Source organism: Bacillus rossius, chromosome 3 (genome assembly GCF_032445375.1).
Source record: "Bacillus rossius redtenbacheri isolate Brsri chromosome 3, Brsri_v3, whole genome shotgun sequence".
Lineage (NCBI taxonomy): Eukaryota > Metazoa > Arthropoda > Insecta > Phasmatodea > Bacillidae > Bacillus > Bacillus rossius.
The window spans coordinates 6,903,609-6,925,117 of record NC_086332.1 but is presented as its reverse complement, the minus strand read 5'-3'; the positions used below and the strand labels follow the sequence as shown (position 1 = coordinate 6,925,117).

Here is a 21,509-nt window from a genome sequence, read left to right as displayed (position 1 = left end):
AGTGCTTTCTTTATACATCTTAGGCCAAGTACCCATTCTCTATCCTTTCCGCGTCAGAAACGTTTCACAACGATGTTTCATGAAAAGGTTGCATTAAAATTCAGCCATGAAATCTTGCTCCCATCGCGCCCAAAGAAGTTTTACTTTAAAAGATCTTAATTAGTTTTAAATTAAATTTTTTTATCACATCCCCTGAAGTATCAATTCCATATTAAGTATTATCAACGCGGTTAAAATCCAGCAGCATGGCGAGTTCTTTATTTCGTAAAATTGTTCGTATCCGAGATATTGAAAAATATAATCGCGAGATATGTTTACGGGCTTTAAATGCCACATTGTTACTGTTATTGATGACAAACATATGTGGACTGTATCGAGAAGTTTTTAACCGACGATGCAACATAAATTACACGATAGCATCAGCCCGCACCATTGCGACCTACCGCCATCATGCCGATGAAAACGAAGACTGTTTTTTTTTTGTTTCTCACTGCAGGGATGCCACTCTCACGGTTTACGGACGCCAACCCTTGCAGTGTTCCAACATGGTGCCAACTGTAAAAAGCTGGGGCGCGGGTGATTTAAACTGTGTCCATCACTTGGTCCGGAACAAGTGCCACAAAGTCAACTCACAACACAGTTCTATATACAAGAGTTCACGTCAAGTACCGAACAGTTACGTAAGAACGTTCCGTCAAGATAAGCTCGCGCACAAGCAGATGTTTGTGACCGAGGTCGTGACTCCCGGGAAGTGAAGTCGCGCTGCAACACCCCCCCCCCCCCCCGGGCCGGGCCTCGGTGGTCGACGCCCCCCGAGAGTGCTGGCTGGGGGCAGTATCGCCCCGTGACCTCGTCGGCCTTGGGGCCGAAGGTCGCGCCTCTCTTCTTCCTGGCTCGCTCCCGCCACCCCCGCCTCTGGTGCAGCACCCATTAACCATCATTTAACAGACTTTATTCTCAACGACAAGCACTGATCATCCGGCGAGTTCGAAAATGCAGCAACAGCACCCGAGTCTCTGAAATTCGTTGTCATCCTACGTGACACAGCAAGCAGCAAGCAGCAAGGACTTCTTATGGCTCTTCCGTCGTTTGGATGGGTGCGTTATTCGAGCGGGCTGTTTTCTTTCTTTGTTGACTGCAGTCGATTTATGTTTGACGAATAAAATGACCACCTGAATTCGAATAGTAATAATTGCCGGTAACCACACTGACAGGTCTGCCTTTCGGACTGAACATCAGCCTCTTCCCAACCATGCATCAGGCGGGAAACAAGCCACCTTTCATGTATTAGTTTTTACAAACACACGTTGTCAAATATTAAAATATATTGTTACGATTTTCCACGGGGTTCGTAAAGAATAGCTCAATTAAATATTTTATTACACTACACAGTTTTATTGATGGCCACTAATTATGTCACTTACATTTAAACTTCTAAAATGGCAAATAATCAATTGCACTTAAAAATGTTGCTTCACCAGTCACTCGTTTCTTACAATCCACACACCTCGCTGGGCCGCACCTCTGGCGCAACTCTCGCCGCAGCACCCCTCGTGGATCTCAGCCGCGGGACTCCGTCGCCATACTCCGCCGCCGCCGACGCACTTGCCTTCGCCGAGATCCCACTCGACGCCTCGCTCGGAACTTCGCTCGGAACTCCGCCACACCCGCGGCACGATCGCCCCGGAAGCTCCGCTGCGGGAAGGCTCCCGCCTGAACTCTCTCTCTGAATTCCTCTGCTGAGGCCGACGTCCTCTTTTTATATATCAGCCGCCATTTCTGGAACTCCCGAGCGCGGCTTGGGCCAGTCGCGTCATTCCGCGCCGACCCGACGGCAGAAATCTCTCGCAACACGTGTCGGCGGCTCGCGTAACTCCCAGCTGTCAGGTGTCAGTTACGTGTCAAAGGCAGGGCGCCGCGCGGGGAGTGGTGGTAAGGAGGGGGGGGGAAAGCGACAATCCTTGTTATCTTCCAGGCGCGCGCTAAGCATATCATATTGCGGCAGTCGCCAGCCAGCTCTGCACCTGCACGTGTTCCGGCCTTGCTCACGTTCGTAACAGTATATTGTTGCCACGCCCCCTTAAAATTTTAAAATAAAAAATACACTGCGCAGAAAGTTTCATAATGGCATTTTTGATTTGGCCTACACCTTTAGCAACTTCCGCCCCAAATGTGTAGAGAGAAAATATTCATGGGCGTAGAGATGAACAAATTATATATATTATACGACGCGAACGCAACATTATTTTTTGTTAAGTTGTGAGAAATAAAATACATTTATAAAGTCCCCCTTAAAATTATGCAAGTAAGTACAGCTACAAATTAAAAAAATATTTTTAACTTTTATGTTTAAGGGGATTGGTGCAGGACAAAAAACAGTCATTCGTCAGAATTTGTTGGAAATGAGCTTAAGTGTTTCATAAATGCTTGTTTATTACTACTGTACGGCCAGCCAGCACGTATATAAGCTAGCGGGTGAGATTTGGCAAGTTAGTGGCGAGAGAGCTTCCGTGAGGGGAGGTTGTCGAAGACTGCAGCTCTGAGGCCTGCCATCTAGCGGGAATCTTTCGAAGGTCTTCCACAATATCGCCTTTCTCTCTCTCTCTCTCTCTCCCTCCAACACGGACACCCAACCAGCTCTTATCTTCGCTTCCCATCTCGCCCTATCCTTCATTCTCGGATCAGGTAGCCGCCCTTCCCCGCGTAGACTTTCGTGTTACTCCAGGAAACCAAGACAACCTGTGAAAAATTTGTCCAAAGCTGAATTTTTGTACTGTGGTAGAGTTGACTATGCTTAATAACATACCGAAAGTTTACCGCTGTAGACCTTGTGCGTTATCACCGAAAATTTGCATTTAAGTCCTAGGTGACAGCAACTTGCATCAGTCCATTAAAATACTACCCATTTATACAGTTTTTAATTTTGACTGTCCGTAAACTTACCAAAATAATCTAGAAACTGTAATACACCCATTAATGTTAGAAAAAATTTAAATATTTAATATTTAAGATATGATATAAAGCGATTAATTCACGACATATATTTTTTTATATTTGCCAACCAGATAAAAATACGATTTACACCGATTTGAAGAGCCCAATGCGAAAAAATGTCTAAATAAATGTTTTTAATTATACTTTTAGCTTTAAGATAGTATATTTATAAAGAGTCTAGCATAATTAGTTGCCTCATTAAAGCTGCCCGAGCGTTGCAGTGTACTGCAGCCCTACTGATGTTTCACGGCCGGCGGGCTTTGAAACACGCTGCGTATTGCGACACTCAATAAACTTGGTCTTATTTAAGGATTACTTAAAATATATTTAATGCATATGATAGGGTGTATTCATGTTACATCTATTGAGATATACATATTCTTTTTTCTTATATGAATGATTTTTGATACAATAAAATTAACAATAAACAATTTCTGCTTGGAACTTGTAAATCAAAATTCTAGAGGACCTCTGGTTTTATATATGTGTGTTCGTATTTTGTTACAAAAATTTTATTATTAAGAATTATTTTAATACCAAAAAATATAATTATTTTTTTATTTCTAATACATTATATTATTTTAGATCAGAACTGTGCAAAATTTTAATGTAGCCTATATTATAATATATATATATTTAACTGTATGAAATTAATTTACTACATAACAATTGAAGAAAACGATACACCGTAAATGTGCTTATTGAGTTTTGTCACTTTTATAACATAATTCGTATGATAATATTTTTCTTCCAGAAAATAAATAAAACATAAATTGTGTTGTAAAATGTATTGATAGAATTACATATTTAGTATTTTTTTCTAAGTTAATTCATTGGAGTGCTGCGCCTAGCTTACTTCGTTGAATTGCTAGTGACAAAGAGCAGTGGTGGATGTTTTTGCAAGAGTTTGACCGTATTTTATAACCCCAGCTGTGAGAGGATGTTCGTCCCAGAAATTCTAACGGTCAAGGAAAATAGCCTTTCTCTGTAGTCACGTACGGGTCTGCTACTCGCGTAATATCGTCAGTTCATCACAACTTTCCGGGAAGTTTTATTGTTTTTATTTATTTATAATTTATAAATTAAAGAGTCGATCATACTAACATTTTTACCTAAGCAAATCGCATCCTGGAAGATTTTTATCTACGTTTGCAGCAAAAATCACTTGCAGTTTGGAAACTTTTATTCTTTCAGTCTGGAATTACCATACATTAAAAACCTTAGTTTTCTGGAGCAAAAAACGTCCCAGCACGAGCGACTTTAACACTGCTGCACACACACTACGAAGCTTGAAATACATCAGTGGTCAGACTATTATACCAGACACTCAAAATATATACATTTAAACCTTACAAAAAAAACACAGACAATATTTATGAAGTGATTTTGACGCTACGCTCAACATATTTATGTAACATGCAGTCAAATTTCTATAAAAAAAATATATATTTCTTACCTTTTATTATTAAAATTACCAATTTAATAATAGGACGTTTTAACTTTGAGGTGTTTATCACAGTTACCATGTAGGACATTATTTTATATTACTTTGGTGCCATAATGATAACCGACTTAAAAAAGTATTAAAGTTATTAAATTTACGAAACATTTTTGTGGATCATTGTAGAAATTATCATTAAGGACTCAACTGCTCATTTATTGGTGTGATCACAAGGTTTCATCGGTAAACTTTTGACGTGTTACTAACAAATGTTCATTCTACTACTGTACAAAATTTTTGCTTTGGGATAATTTTCCATGTATTAAAATTTTTTGTTTCCTTACAGCGAAATTTGTCCCGACCCGAGCCTACTTCGACAACCTCGCAGTAGTATACACTACGCGGCTCGGATCGCTTTAGTGGTCAGACTAATTGTATGAGACACTTAAAAAATATACCAATTTAAAGATGAATAAATATGCAACAACGTTTACTCTAAACGATTTCCACGTTGGGCTCTTTAAGTTTATGTAAGATGTATTTATATTTCCTTAAAATTGAATGAAAGTGAATTAGTTAACTTTAATGATTTAAAAGGTCTATTTCATAGAAACATGTTTAAACTTTGTGCTTTTTATCACTATCCTCAGATAGGGCAATGTTTCTAGATTATTTTGGGTTCCATACTGACGGTCTACTCCATAAACTGCATTTTCAATATCCATTATTGTGGATCGTTGCAAAAAATTGTCATTTTGGACTTAACTGCTCGTTTTTGGTGTGACGCACAAGGTTTGCGCCAATACTTAAACTTTTGACGTGTTACTAAGAAATTTTCATTCTACTACTGTACAAATTTTCGGCTTTGGGATAGTTTTCCATGTATTAAAAACCTTTGTTTCTTCACAGCGAAATTCGTCCCGACCCGAGCCTACTTCGGCAACCTCGCAGTAGTATACACTACGCGGCTCGGGTCGCTTTAGTGGTCAGACACATTGTACCAGGCTCTCAACAAATAAACTAATTTAAAATTTAAGAACTAAATCGTGATCGTAATGTGGCCGCCATGGTGATTTGCGAATTTATGGAGAAATAAAAGCAGCTAAAATCTTATGTAGTTTCCAAGAGACATTATTACATCACCAATCAACTAAAGTAACAGGTTTGCAAAATTTCAACATATTCAGTAACTAGTCAGTTTTTCAAATGTGTTAGTATTAACAATCTGGACCATATCTAGTCGGTGAGGTCTGTATTGTTACAGACTATCTGTATTCTGGTATTTGGATTTTGAAGCTACTTAATGATTCGCTTTCAATGTCTATTAAAATATACCTAATGCTAATTGCAGGAATATTTCTACTCGATTTAAAAATTATAATTCCTGAACATTTGTAGCGGACACATTTCAATGTAACACTAACTGATTTTCGAGTTATGTTGAGGTTTCACATGCCACTTCGTGTACACGAGATGGCCCCTGCTCTGGTAATAATGAGTCATCACAACCGGTGCCGTCTGTACGAGCGTCTTCACAAGTTATCCTGAAATATGTTCTTAAATATTAATTCAAGTGAATTCTTAAAATCCTACACACCTTATCTTAAGTTTCGTAAATGAATCGTTATATTTTGTAAATCCATATAATATAGGAGCCAACATGGCGCGAAGCGATGGACGCGATACGAATAATATTTTTTTTTACCAACCACTACATCAGTAAATATTTGTGGTTTCCATTCGCTATGAATTCAAGCATGTAACATGTGTACTGCTTCTTCAATTCGGCCACAGTTAAATGGGAGGCTCTGAATCACTGAAAACTCCTCAACAAAATCAACGATGAATCACAGGCATTACAACAAACAGTTGTCACAAGTCAAGTAGCCAATGAGCAGGTGACATTTTTCGAGTCCGTAGAGGATTGTTGAGACTATCCTACAGGTCAATGGCAACGTGCCCTTACGCGCATGGTTAATACCCCGCATGAGTAGAGTGTAAAGGCGTAAGCCTGAGACACATCTAGGTCCTCATCTAACCGCGCACACTTAGATTTAACTCAGGATAGGGTGAAAAATATTTACTAATTTTGCAGTCCTAACAGTCACCAACGAATAGTCAGCAAAATACATAAATAAGCTCACGAATATTGTTCGTGAATGAAGGCGAAGCTGATACTTTGTAAACGTTACCAGCAGATATTAAATAATGTTTAACTATTATTTACGTAGCTTACTTCTAAAAACTGCATTCATGTAAACAGATTTTGTGTGAGACTATGTTGAGTGTTTTCTGCTACACTTAGTTTTCTGATAAAAGTCTATTGTGGCTTAATAAACTTGTTAACATTGATGCCTGTCATAAAAAAAATTCAAACGTAATTATACGGATACATGTTGAGTATAGTTTATGAATGGTTCACGCATTGCTGAAAAAAAAAACATGTTTACAATTTTACACATCTTTTTGTTGTCACATCGGGTCCATCGCGTTGTACATACGCAACTCTGAAAAATAAATATATGGTAAAAAAAGCTATAATAAAATAATCTCTTATCTTACGCTTACAACAAAAAACATCTAGCTAAATCACTGTGCTAAATAATAACAGAGAATAACCATTCAATTATACGCTGAGCTCGACCAAACACGTTCTCTTATCTACTGAAATTGAGTACGTTGATCTTCATATCAGTTTCCCGCGAAATCCCGTCTCCCCTTCGTAAAAGGCAGACAGCTGTGGCAGGGTGGCAACGAGCTGCAAAAAGTTTGGAAAACTGTCGCAAGGTGTCACTACTGTCCAGCGCGCTCTATAATTCCTCGTATCCGAGCTTGCACGCTGCTCAAATTTCTACAGCTACGTTTTTACTTTAGGTCCGACTACAATAAGCTAAAGATTAAAATAAAGTCAATCATTCAGCCGACATATATGTAGGAGTTTGAATTACAAATGAAAACGCGAATGTTATTAAATTCGCAAATGAATATCACGCAATTTCGTAGCAGCTCATTTATTAAAATTCAAATTGTAAATACGTTAAATTAATAATGATTACAGATAAAAAAATGGTCACAGTCATATCTCCCGTGTCTGAAAATTTATCTGCGAAAGTTTTACCACTGATTTCTTTATAGTTTTTTAATAAAGCTTGAACTTAAAAAATTCCCGAAAATCAGCAATAACTTAATTAAAATAAAAAAATAAAAAAATAAATTTTTCACCAGAATGGTTCAAATCTTCTCTAGCAGCTGAATCATTAACAAATATATTGTTTTTTTTAATACGATGCTGGTGCACCAATCCCCTTAAACAAAAGTATTAAAATTTGCTTGAATGTGCAACATTCTTATTACATTTAAATCAGTTTTATCGGTAATTTTTCCCCAAGACTTATAAACTACTTTGACTTGATTGTTTTCGAATCACATTATTCAGTTGCGCATAACCAAGTAAACATGTTGCCTCATAAATACCGGTACTCATTCGTAATTTCCAACAACCCGCACCATCTGCGCCTATTACTCCTTGTTCAGTGCGCACAAGTTGGCAATGATCCGCAAACAAGCCTACACTGCGTCTTCAGCCACACCATAAGCGCTCGGATTCGGATACACGATTTATGTATTATTTCAAGTGGAAACAAACCACGTGAAAATTTTCCTAATGCCTAATGCCTAGTTTTTCTAATGCTCTACTGGCAAAAAAAATTGTAACAAGGCGAGGGAAACTCCTAAAGCCACGCCACCTTGTGAAAATGGAAAACTATGCAAATGTGTTTTTGTCTTTAGGCGTAAAAGACAAAAGTGAGGAGCAGGCTCGTTGAACTCCACTGCATGTGCGCCGGGCGGAAAGTTTTGTTACGTAACACGGCTCGGTCCGCCATCTTGAAGTCTCCCGTCTCGGCGGTCGGCGTCCGAGCGCGCGTTGGCAGCAGAACCGTCACACGGTGGTTCCGAGCATTCTGCCACCCTTGCAGGTCCCGAAACTATACTCTTCTTCTACTTACTTTTCCTCTTTACCTCCGCTCTTACACCTTCTCTTCTTTTCAGATTCATCATCATTAGCCCCTCTCCACAATGGCACGGAAACAAAGGCGTATCTCCCGGTACAGTTCGCTATTCTCTGATGCTTCCACAATACACGAAAACGTAACAAATGAGATTGCATTTCAAGGTTACAAAATATTATATATATATATATATATATATATATATATATATATATATAATGCTTTGAGATTATAGCACGGGCATAAATTACAATATATATTAAATAAAAAATAAACGACAACGTAACAATAGAACACTAAATATTATTGTACTAGAAACAACTCTTAACATATTTACATAAACAAACATGACCACCACCGCAGCATATATACATATATAGTAAATATTGTGACCCATGGGCATAGCTCAAGTAGAAGATTGAACCGGGGGGGGGGGGGAAGCACTTGCTCTTGCAAAATTGGGTCAATGAAAAGGGGTTGAAAAATGTCAACGTTTAAACGTGTTGTATGGAAATGTTGTAAGTTATCTGCTTATTGCATGCATATATATGCCAACATATGAACAGTATACAATATATGCGAGCACCATATCCGGAGATGACTCGTGTCGGTTAAAATCCAAGCGCAACAGTCCCCCCCCCCTCCCCCAAAGCCTAAAGATGTGCGGCCCTATAGACACACACTAAATGCCTCAATGGGCCGGGCGGTGGAACACTGGCGCACACATCCGGCTGTCGTCATGTCCAAGGACACGAACAAGGAAGCCTGCTCCTGCCGCGACCCACACACGTCCCGCTGTCTGTCAGGATGTTCAACGACAATGTGTGTTCCAATTAGAATTGGTAATCTATGGCTTTAAGATGAAAAAAAAAAGTACCAATTTTTTTAAATAGTTTTGCATCAACTTTTTTTTTTATTACAAGTAAGTTACCTATCTTGATTCCGACGAAAATTTAATACCGAGCTTGAGATCAGTAAATAAAAAAAACGTACACGTGGAGACTACAACATAATCTGGATCCATCCAACTACTCCAAATGCAGTTTTTTCCTGAAAATTTGCTAATGAATGAAATTTAAAAACCAATATTAGTACTACAATAATCAACAGCTATTTTAGATTACGAACATATAAAAAAAAACAATTGATTTTTTTCCCCCTGTTAACTTATGAAATATTTCCATTCATGAAAAATCTAATATATTTATAATCAGGCTCAAATTTTTCTATACTAGCAAAGCTGTAATCGAAGCTAAAGCATCACTGGTGCATGGAAGATAACACGAAATTTGCATAGAGAATTGATCTACTCTGTATTGCATAAGAACCCTTGACGGAGAATAATAATCACGAAATTAAACTATAGCAATCAATAAAACGTCGCATGGAAATAAAAGGTTGGAACACTGTGAGATTTGGCTTCGAATAACTAAGAAACATCGCATACAGGTAGGAAGGACTTAGGTGTCAGTTTCTTAACAGCTAGCTGATAAGAATTTAATTACCAAAATGACCAAACTGATGATTTCTACGAGGAGTTTAGATGGGAAAGTTCATACAGGTGATTAAATATTCAATACGCAAGCTGGCGTCACCCATATCTCCCAATTTCTTCTGAGCCTCAAATTCGACAGTTAATTGCTCCATGCTAAAGTTTTCCATTGTAAATATCATCCAAAATAAATTTTACCGCGAATTACATTTTAGAAACGCAAACCGTTCTATAATGACACGGAAACGGATTACATAAACGGAACGGCGTGTCTACAATGGTAGGGTTTAGCTCGGTGATTCTAAGCTATTTCCTTAAGTTATTCCGTACGACCAATATAAGTGGAGTATTTGCCACGGCGGTGGTTGTCATGTTTGTTTACAATGGAATAGATACCCCGAATAGAGATCTAACCCACAAAATTTAAATACTTGGTTTTTAGTGGAATTGTAATCTATAGGCAACAATGCAACAATTTAATAAGCTCAATTTCTTAAATTATATATTTTTTTAGTGTTTGTTGTATAGTTGGCATTCCAGTTAAAACTTCATTACGGATTTTTTTAAAAAAAATGTAAATTTGTGGGTTGGATCCCTGTTCGGCGCAACTAGTCAATTATATATACACACACAAACACTTCAAGTTTGAGAACATATAGTGTTTCAAAATTACATTATGGTACCTATATGTGTATTAAATATATAAATTCTGACCATGTTTTGTTCTCGGATCGCAAATTTATTCTTAATTAAATTAATTTTCGTAACCGTGAAGTTGGTTGCCGTCTGTTACGATTCCGTGCAAGATAAAGAAAGCCATACGGATATTGAAAGATAAATATCCTTACAGAGTCCTGATCCGTTCCTGTTTTTACATTTCAGGGTAATTATATAACGGGCCTTTTAAAATTAGGTCACCAATACAAGGTTATTAGGAAAGTGAGTCAAGATCAGATATGCTCTTCAGATATGAAATACAGCCAGTTTGTTATATTTCCTGTGTAAGCTTCGTATCATGTTAGCAACTGTATAAGAAAGAAAAGAAAAAAAAGCTGTAATTTATGAATCAAAAATATCCACGTAAGAGCGCAACAGAAAATTCAAGCTCGTGTTGTATTATTCACAAGAAGCAACCACCCTTCCCCAACCCAACAAACAAGTTTTTTGTCAAAGGCTTCAACTGGCAACTTTTACTAACGGTACAGTACGGGCGACAAGATAAATAATAACCTAAATATTTTTGTCTGCCTATGAAGTTATTATTTTTTCCTGTTGGTACCCATCAATTCACTGTCACAAAACAATAGTCATATCACTTCAACGAGACTGTTAAATACGAAAGAAAGAGAAATAGTATATTAAATAAAAATTCCTGTTTCAATTCACTAAAATACACTTCGCAATTCAACATTACATGCTACATTCACCTGAGAAGACAAATAATAAAGGTCAGCACTCTGACAATATAAAGATACGTAATCCAAAATTATAACTACACGTATAGGCATCAAGGACCAAATTACTTACCAGCATGACCAACTCGAATGGATATTTGTATATACGAACTGGCGACTGGTACTTCTGCACCATGACGAACTATCAAAACAAATCCCGACCTACTATAACAACTGTCACTGAACACCACAAACAACCAGCATGTAAACCATCTGTGATATGACAAAAAAAAAATGTAACCTCTAAACAAATTTTCTTTAACCCCACTTTTACCAACCACCTCGGATTCTAACCAACTACGCAAAACAAAAATCTTTCCTGCTGAATAGTTCTATTAAAAAATGTAAAATTACGCTTTCAACTTAGTAGAGAACATATTTGTTTTAACAAAACTCTCATATTTGTTTCAAGAAAGAGTTTTCAGCTTTTAAAATACATTTTAGGCACAAGGACTTTAAACTTTGTACTACAGAATTAAAACACAACTAATATAAATGTTCAAAAAATTCAAAATAAAATATTCAATTTCAGGAATAATTTGAATAGAAAGACCGTTTTTCTTTTGAAAAACTTTACTAATATTTGTTTGATATGCGAATAGAAAAAAATATTTTAAAATCATAATAATACAGAATAGTTTTTAATAATATCACTGCTTCTAATCTCAAAGTTGTACAATGATATATATTTATTTATTTTTAAAAAAATAAGTGTAACTCAGTACATGTGTTAGAAGCGAAACTTAATTGGCAATTCAAACCTCAAATCGTAAGAGGTAAAACAGCATTTTTGAGAAGGGGGGAGAGAGGGAGGGAGAGAGAGAGAGAAATATACAATTTTCTAAATAAATATCAATTAACAAAATTATTACAAACTTCAAAATAACTGCTTAGGTAATCAAAAAATATTTAGTTACATAGGTACCTAGCTAAAACAATACTCGTATAACACTGTTTGTACTGATGTAGGTACATAAGTTATTAAAATTAGAGATACTTAAAAGAACATTATTTTCTTGCGAATATGGTCGAAGGCACGATGCACAATAAGCTGAAACCCCGTTGTGTTGCTCTCAACCCAAATATTCCCTTACTAGATGCCCGCAAGATAGGTGGTGTCAGGCCCAGGCGGGTCCTTACCACCACGACTCGCCTATTCCTGCAGCATGACAGGGTTAAACATGAACCATAGGCCACCTCATGGATCTCGAGGCCTGACAAGTTCTCTGCAATGTCTGCAAACTATTTATATGTCCTTTTAGCATCAGAAACATTTCACAACAATGTTTCACAAAAACATTACAATTGTTGTGTCCTATATTTGTCCTCGGCCTCTCTCTGCAACCAACATGGCTGCTTCGCCAAGAAAGCCGTATCCCAACAGGCTTCTCTACACCAGCCGTGGGATATAGGCTACGAGTGGTACCGTTTACATATCATAGATGGCAGCACGCATCTTTTGAACGGTTATAGCGGTGCATATGGATTTATTAATGACTGTATAATATAAAATGTGTGTCAGTGCTATATATGTTATAAGTAAATAATATCCTAGTGTGTGAATTACTGGGGAGGGCACAGGATGGCCTGTTTTCCTGTATTGGGGAAAGATTGTCGCTTTGTCAGTGACCAATGTCTGAAGGAGCTGTATTTAAGCTAGGTCGAAATGTGCCTAGCCAGAGATCCTTACTCCAGAGAATTCTGGGTAAATATAGCAGTATTATTAAATTGGTGATTATTTACTGCTCTCCTCACTTTCCCTACTCTCTCTCTTATTCTCTCCACTTCTTCTGGAACGGTCTTCGGGATTGCGCTCTGGAATCCTTTGCTGGAGTGGCCTTCGGGAATACGCTCTAGCATCCTTCTTCCCCTGGAGCGGCCTTCGGGATTACACTCTAGACTCCATTCCCCCCCCCCCCCCTGAAACGGCCCTTCGGGAATTTCGCTCTAGGCTCCTGTTACTACCCCCCTCTCCCCTATCGTCGCTCATGCCAAGCAAGAGGGCAGGTTAGATCAATATCTGTGCGTCAAGGAGCAGCTGCCAACCTACCAGTGGGGCCTGTCGCCCCACCTCATGCCACTCCATCACCCGACGCTGCTGCCGGGACACATCACATTAATATTCGCACTTGAAATTTTACTTACATCGCGCCCAAGGAAGTTTCACTTCAAAAAGAAAACAATTTGTCACAAAACATACTTGCAAACCAAAAACCGTCACAGCAATAACATACTTCAACCCCGTTTTCCAGAACTGTGTCAGAGGACTCGGTTTCACTCGACACAGGACTCACTCCTGAGCAGCAGACCAGACCATTTCAGGAGTTCCCAGATGCACAAGTCAACATTCAAGCAGACCGCAAAGAAGCTGCCAAGGAAGCCAGCAACCAGTACACTGACGCCGCATTACAACCTCGCCTTGGACGATGCATGCTCTTTCACAGAGCTGCTGACTTCAACACTGCAGGAAGCGAAACTCCAGCATGATTATGCAGAGGAAAAGCTACTCAAGTTTATGTCTAAAATGTCTCCATTTGCACGAACTACACCAGTGTTATGTGCGGGGGTGACATGGAGCATAAAAACCACTGGCGAGGCTAACCCAGCTGCTCAAGAACTGCACAGCTCTAGGAGAATCAACAGTGGAGTCCCGCCCTGGGACCCGCACACCCTTAAGGTCTTCATGCGGAGTGCGAACTGACCTGGAGGAGCTGAGGGACAGCGAAGCATCGGGGCACTTCCACACCTCACACCAGCAGTCGAAGTGGCAGGGAGCCTCTACGAGACTGTCCTGGCCTGTGAGGCAACCACTACAGGCCCGAACTCAAGACTTCCGCCGAGTACCAAGATGCAAGCTGCCAGACTGATGCACCAGCGACAAAGAACAATACAACACAAGCAACTATTCTGACAACGAGCAGGGAGGCAGACAACCAGAAAGCAGTTTTAAGTTGACGTCGTCTGGCCGACGACCACCCCAGAGCCCGACCTGCACCCGCCAGTATACGCTCCCGCTAACGGAACACACCCCTGGCCATGGCCCACCCGAGTCAGGCGACCCGAACAGCAATTAAAGGCAAAGCCGCGGAAACCTGAGTAGACAAGAGCAGAACCGTACCCATTCCTCCTGAAACATTAAATTAGGATTTTAGCGACAATAAAATCACATCCAGACACAACCGTTTGGAGTCTAGCGTAATGAGGTCACGCCTGGCGCGAGAGAGGCCGAGCCTCCCTCGGACGCCATGCCAGTTCGGCAGTTCAGCGCAGCTCATGGACCGGGGCGGACCTACGTCCCACGGAGAGGCAACATCCTTTGTCTACATTGAAAGTAACGTCCGGTAAATATAGTCACTAATTAACCAAACCCCTTTTATTACTTAACCTCTCCGTGAGTACCCGGTCCCTTTTTTCGGTCCCGGACCTAATCCGGCCGCATCAACTTAAGGACACCCCGCACCACACTTGGTCAGCGGGGCTGCTCTTCAGCATACGGCACGGGCCGTCTCCCGCAACGTACAGAACTTTGTTTAAGGTCACGCGCACGGCGCTGACCACAAACCCGCAAGGGAACTTGGACAAACTTAATTGCGGTGCGTGTTTCACCACAGTGGGCACAACACCCGCGCCGAGACATTTGCATACGGGATTGGCCGTTTCCAATCGCCCGCCCCTTAATTCAGTGTATTTTTGTATCCCGTATTTTGTACTGCTAACTTACGTTACCCGAGTAACGAGTGCCACGTAACTTTTGCGCGCCCCCTTAATCCAGTGTATTTTTGTATCCCGTGTTTTGTATTGCTAACTTACGTTACCCGAGTAACGAGTGCCACGTAACTTGTGCGCACCCCCTTAATTCAGTGTATTTTTGTATCCCGTATTTTGTATTGCTAACTTACGTTACCCGAGTAACGAGTGCCACGTAACCTGTACGCGCCCCCTTAATTCAGTGTATTTTGTGTCCCGCCTTTGTGTTACGAAATTACGTTACCTGCGTACCCAGTGAGACGTCTGAGACATAATAGCATCCGAGGCCACGTAACGCGGAACACAAACAATACGGTGCCACGGAATAACAAGTAAAACCCCCCAGGGACCTCTGTAGAGTGTTGTATCGTGTACGACTCGCTCCTCTGAATAAAAGGTACGACACCGCCACCTCAACTCCACGTCTCTTATTTAAAATCATCTCACGCAACACCGCCGCCGGCCCTAGTGGGCCACGCAGGGGCACATACATCCACGACCCCAAATTCACGACTAGAAACGAGCTAGTCTGGCGCCCACCCGGACAACACAGATCAAGAACCGCCTTTTCCCACTAGGAGCCACACCGGGACTCGAGCCCGAGACCCCGGACGACGGCAAAGTTGACACCAACCGCCGGTGCTCCCTCTGGTCCGCAAAGACCGTTATGTCACAACACTTACTAGAACACGCCCGAGCGTGATGTCCGCCGAGTGAGTGTAAGTGCACCGCGACGAACGCCAAGTCGATTACAGCGCCCGGCCGGGTGTGGCAATGCGCTAAACTAAATCAGTAATTATTTTTCTACATCAAAAACAACCAAATTAATAACAATTAAAAGATAATTAATTCAAGGGAAATTATGTCCAATTGTTCAATAATCATATATTGTTAAATATATCATTCAGTCTAAACCTGGTCCGAGCTGTTTTCCCGCGCTTCACGTGTCTTGGCGCGAGGCCGCAGGGCGGTCTCGCACCAGTTGCCGTTGGGAGCTCGCAGGGGTCGCTCCGTCGGTCGCTCCGCGAACGCAGAGCCTTCAGATTTCGCGCCACATCCAAGTCTCAGCAATAGTGTAAGTCCTTCAAGTCCTTTCAACAGCTCTGCGCTGACCCCACTCAGTCGCATGTCCTTTCGTGCGACTCGTTAACTAATCATTTTATCCCAACAGGGAGTTTTGTATTTATTACGTAATTTTCATGTCCAGAGTTTAAGGACAGTGTAAATGAGTTACGCAGTTTTCCGGCTTCGAAGCCAAGTAATCATTATCGTCGAAGGCTCCTAGCTAGTCATGTGCGTCGAGTTCTTACTCGTTAATTTACGTATCTAATTTTAATCTTATTCAAATTTGCAACCTCTAACGTGCAAGCTAACTACGTAATAATTGTTTAATAAGTGACTGTGACATTTATGTTTTATCTAACCGGGCCTATGTTCTTTCGGGACTTTAATATTTTGCAATAGGATAGATTGCAAATAACTTAAAACATTCATTTGTATGTGCCGTTTTACTTAATAACATCAATTTTGGCATAAGCTGTTGCAGCATAGCAACTCCGCGACTATCCGCCGCTCCTTACACGTCGATAACGACCACCGCACGAGATTGCATATACCATTTTGCCACCTATCCTGGTCGCGCGCATCGTCCACGCATAGATACTCTGTGCCGCGACGGTCAGACAACAGATGCGGCCAGTACTTGGACCAGTGTATGTAACGGTTCTTAATAAAGTGCAGTGTCGTGTCAATCAGTTTACCATTTATTTATAAGGCGTCCTGGGTGGCCTGAACAGCCCGGGTAGATTTCGAACCGCGACACGCTCCTGCCTGCAGCCACGAGGCCGAACCCTCGTAATGCCCCTGAGATCACTTTTCAAATTAATAAGTAGGTACTTAAAAACTTAGACGGGCAGCGGGAGTGGCGTCAAACTGCTACACAAAATAACAGTGCTTCCCTGCCTACTGCAAGCAAGAGCCTTCCGTCGCAATGCCTGTGAAGAGGGTGCCCTTTGTCATCCTCTGGGGTGGCAGGGGAGCCAAAATAATAACACAATATGTGGCCACACACCTGCAAGGCGACGGGCACACCCCAGATCAGTGCTGGTGCCATCACAAGCCGGGCCACAGGGCACCCTACCAGTCTCTACAGAGTGGTCTTCAAGACCAGTAACTCGGCTGCTGGAGTTTGGCCTGGACTTCGAGGTGACTTCGAGCCTCTAAGGGGATGCATCCCACCCACGACAACCGCATCCAGAGAGATGGCAGCAACACTTGATGGGAGGGGTGGTGTGGAGCTGGCAGATATTCAGAAGACCTCCTAACTACACACGTGCCATCCATGGACCGAGGGGTATTGTCCCCTCCGCAGGCCGGCCCTCCACTTCAGGTAGAGAAGGGGGGATAGCAGTCCATGGCCTAGGAGTCGCAACACTACAAGAGGCACACAAATACAAGGACGACCTGGTGAGAATAGCCTAAGTAGGAGATTGCCTGGCAAGGACAGTTTCGTATCACACTAGATCGCCACGCTAGCCGGATGAGCCTGCCAGGAACCACGAACCAGAGAAAACCACTAGCAAACAGGCTTTATATTTCACATATTGTAAAAACTGCTGACGATGCTTAAGAGTCCAGTAGGGCTTTATATTTCACATATTGTAAAAACTGCTGACGATGCTTAAGAGTCCAGTAGGGCAGCTACAACCAGAAAAATTATTATCTGGGTGGTGATAGGCGTAGAAGTTGACGTCGTACCTCCGTGCCTCTGGGTAAAAGCCCGGATCACAGCCCTGTCCACAGCGCGCCGTGGTATTGGGAATATCGTCACTTCTGCTCCGTGCGCGCGAGAGCAGTGCCCCGGCATCCTGGTCTCCAGTCCCGTGCGATCCACCTTCGAGGCTAGGCATGGTCGCGAGACGCTCCATAAAATCGCTTTTGGTTCTGTTCTATAGTGTGTTATAATCTCTTTATAGTTTTTTTCTACCATGTGCGTGAGTGTTGTTTTGTATCTGGCATGTCCACGGACCAAAACATGTGGACTAACACAACTAGCCTGCACTGCATTTTTCTCATGCGCGGGAGACGTCCCTCGGCAGCTACACGGGCCGGACGGTCCACCCCTGCCTCCCTGCTGGAGGCTGCGCTACGCGAGAGAGCTGGCGCCGGGCAATACAAGAAAACGGCCGAGAGACGTCTGCCACGTCTCCACGCATCCTACGGAGACGGATACGCGACATTTGGCGCCCGTACGTGTGGCGAACTTCAAGTCCACAGGAGAGTGCGTGCAGTGCGGTAAAAGAGTGTACAGTGAGTGATCAGACAGCGTGAAAATCCACCTGGGACAATGGATGGATGCACTTATTCACCTAGACAGTACTTCTGATCTCATCAACGCGAGGACGCAACCATTCCTTTCCCATGTTTCCAACACATCTCAGTTTCACGGTTCAGCTGATAACGCATCGTCGTCTCCCGTCCCACAAACGAATTATATTTCCCGTCGATTTACCTCCCCTACCCCTTCAACGTGACATTGCACCACGGTACCCCTCCTTGTCCTCCCTTTTGCCGTTCTGTCATATGTGACCTTCGTGGCGCACCAGTGGTGTTCGGACGGGCGCGGTGATAGCCTGCACAGACGAAGCAGCCACATGGGCCCCGTGTTTGTAAACAATGCTGCAGCACGGGTTGACAGTTACGTGCGCGACGTGTCAACTACAGAAAGGCATGGACAGGAGAGTGGCAGTGTCGGAACACGTGCACGTGTGTGCCACTGAGGCGCAGTGAGGTGAAGACAGAAACTGATGAGGGTGTGTTGCTGTTGTACAGGGATACATCATCAGAGCAGATGCATAGGGTAGCCTCGAACACAGCGAGTGCCGTGTACCGGGAAAAAGGGGAATGTGACGAGTGTAGAGGCTCCTCGGGCAACCGCGTCAGGTCGATGTTACCGAACCAGAATCCACAGTTGCCAAACATAATTGACTGGGACACGCCTACAAACTCGGCAGCGCTGCCAGTCGCGTACGCCATACGGGCTCGTGTACGAAGACCCACTGGAGTTTGTGCGATGGTGAAAGGCGTATGTTACAGTGCAGTGTGCCAGTAGAGGAGTGGACATAATCCACGAGCGAACAGTTGCGTGGTCGAGCTCGTGAGTGGTGGACTCTATGGGGGCGATACGATGTGCAGTGGCAGGAGTTCGCCACGCGTCTCACGCAGCGATTTGATGACCGCCAGGCAGTCTTGAGCTGCAAGGCCCGTTTCTACGGCGAGGCGCAGAGGGACACGGAATCGGTGGAGAGATTCCTGGCGGGCAGGTGCAGCTTTATCGTCGCATAGCCCTAGGGGAAGCGCCGGAGCAAGCGTTGCCGGACGTGACCGTGTTAGTGCGGGAAGAATCACAACCCTTCCTCAGGCAACGGGTCTGTTAAAGAATATGTGCGACAGGCCGTAGCCATGGAGGGCAACCTGCAGCGCCTTCAGGGGCGACGGACAATTATGACCACTCCCGGACGAGAGCCCAGACCGAGTACAGAGTGCCCGCTCTCCCAGAGGGAGACACGCAGCCCGAACGTCCACGGCAGATGGTAGCACGAGCAATCGAAGGCCCACCGAGCGGAAGACGACAGAGCACCGCACCAGAGTGGCGGAACGCGGGGAATAGGCAGGACGGAGGCCGACCACCCCAGTGTCGCCTTGGATGCTCGCAGGACACGTTCCATTGGCACCAGGACTGCCCAAGACAACAACCGGCGGGAAATGGGCAGCAGGGGGTGTAGGACCAACAGTTCTGCCCCCCACAACACCCCAACAGTTCTGCCCCCCAAAACACCTAACCCCCTTCCCGAAGCCACGGACGAGACACGCTTAACACTGGGACAGCTCACGAGCCCAGACGACCGGCTGATGCGGGTACCCGTACCTCTGAACTGGAGACCGATGGCCGCTCTCGTAGATACAGGTGCGAGCCACATGTTTGTGGCCCAACACTTGGTATCGCCAGTGGTCACACCGAGACGCTGCGCACTGCGCCTGGCCACGAGCACCGGAGTCGGGACAGCCATCGGGGACGCCATCATAACGGTGAGTGTGAGCTATTTACACAGATGGCAGCAGCTGTAGTAGAGGGACTAAGGGAGGACCTAGTGCTCTGACAGCCTTGGTTGTTGGAGCATGACATAGTGATAGCGCCGGCCTCTGGGCTAGTGAATGTCGGCAAACATGAGCGCCTGGCAATGTATGCACTACAATGAGCACCATCTCCCCCGAGAGAGCCCATGAGTTAGAAGATGTGGACAATGATGTACCCTCAGAGTATCAGGATGCATTCAGGCGGCTCATAAGGGAAAGGCACGAGCGTCTTCGCCACTGCCGACCCACTCAGGCGCACAACGGTGACAGAAAACCGAATCCCCACTATGCACGACCAACTAGTGTATGGGGCCCCCAGGGGATATGGTTTCCACAAGCTACGGGTGATACGTGAGCATGTGCACGAAATGTTGCGAGATGGTGTCATTGAACCCTCCAACAGCGCATACAACTCATGCATCATCCTACAGCCAAGAAGGATGGGACCATGAGCTTCTGTGTGGACTTCCGTCCCCTGAATAGTGTAACCATCAGTTCTCCATCACCGCAGATCAGTGTGGACGAGGCCTTGGCAGGCCTGGGCAATGCACGAGTGTTCACGACCCTTGACTTACGTTCGGGCTATTGGCAGGTGCCAATACACACAGGTGACAGAGAAAAGTCTGCGTTCACGGTGCCCGATGGTAGACGCTTTCAGTTCTGTGCCATGCCCTTCGGGCTCAAGTGCGCACCGGCCACATTTCAAGCTATGATGGCCTGCGTACTGGAAGGATACATTGGCCAGTTCGTTACAGCCTACCTTGACGACGTGATCGTGTACTCCAAGACCTGGGAGGACCATGTGGGGCACCTGTCCCTGGTCCTGGAGCGGCTGGAGACGCACCACCTGACCTGTGCCACACAGAAGTGTCACATTGGATGGTGAGAGGTGGAGTTCTTGGAGCATGTGGTGGATGCTGAGGGTAATCGTCCGCACCCGATGCACCTGGCGAAAATTGCAGACGCTGAACCCCCTAGTACCCGCAAGCAGTTGCAGAAGCTCTTGGGCCTCGCCAACTGGCTGCGGAACTAAATCCTGCAGTTCTCCACGCTCACTGCCCCCGACAGATCTGTTGTCACCGCGACAGCGCTACCACTGGAAACCGGCTGCACAGAAGGCGCTGGACAGCTTGAAGGCGGCTTTTCTCCGATGCCACACTCTGTCACAGATAAACCCCGAGAGGACGCTGTATGTTCAGATGGATGCGAGCGCCGAGGGGGTGGGCGCGGTGCTT

General features: G+C 43.7%; 1 protein-coding gene across 2 annotated transcripts in view; it reads right to left on the bottom strand.

Annotated features, from left to right (window-relative positions):
* Positions 1 to 11,635, bottom strand: part of LOC134530143 (SEC14-like protein 1) — a 122,334-nt gene extending 110,699 nt beyond the window's left edge. The window contains exon 1 of one of the 2 annotated variants that reach the window (XM_063364765.1): positions 11,465 to 11,635. In XM_063364765.1, coding sequence (XP_063220835.1) covers positions 11,465 to 11,527 — 63 coding nt within the window. In that variant the 5' untranslated portion in view covers positions 11,528 to 11,635. The remainder of the gene's footprint in view (positions 1 to 11,464) is intronic. The other variant, XM_063364764.1, reaches the window with a different exon arrangement.
* Positions 11,636 to 21,509: the final 9,874 nt, after the last annotated feature.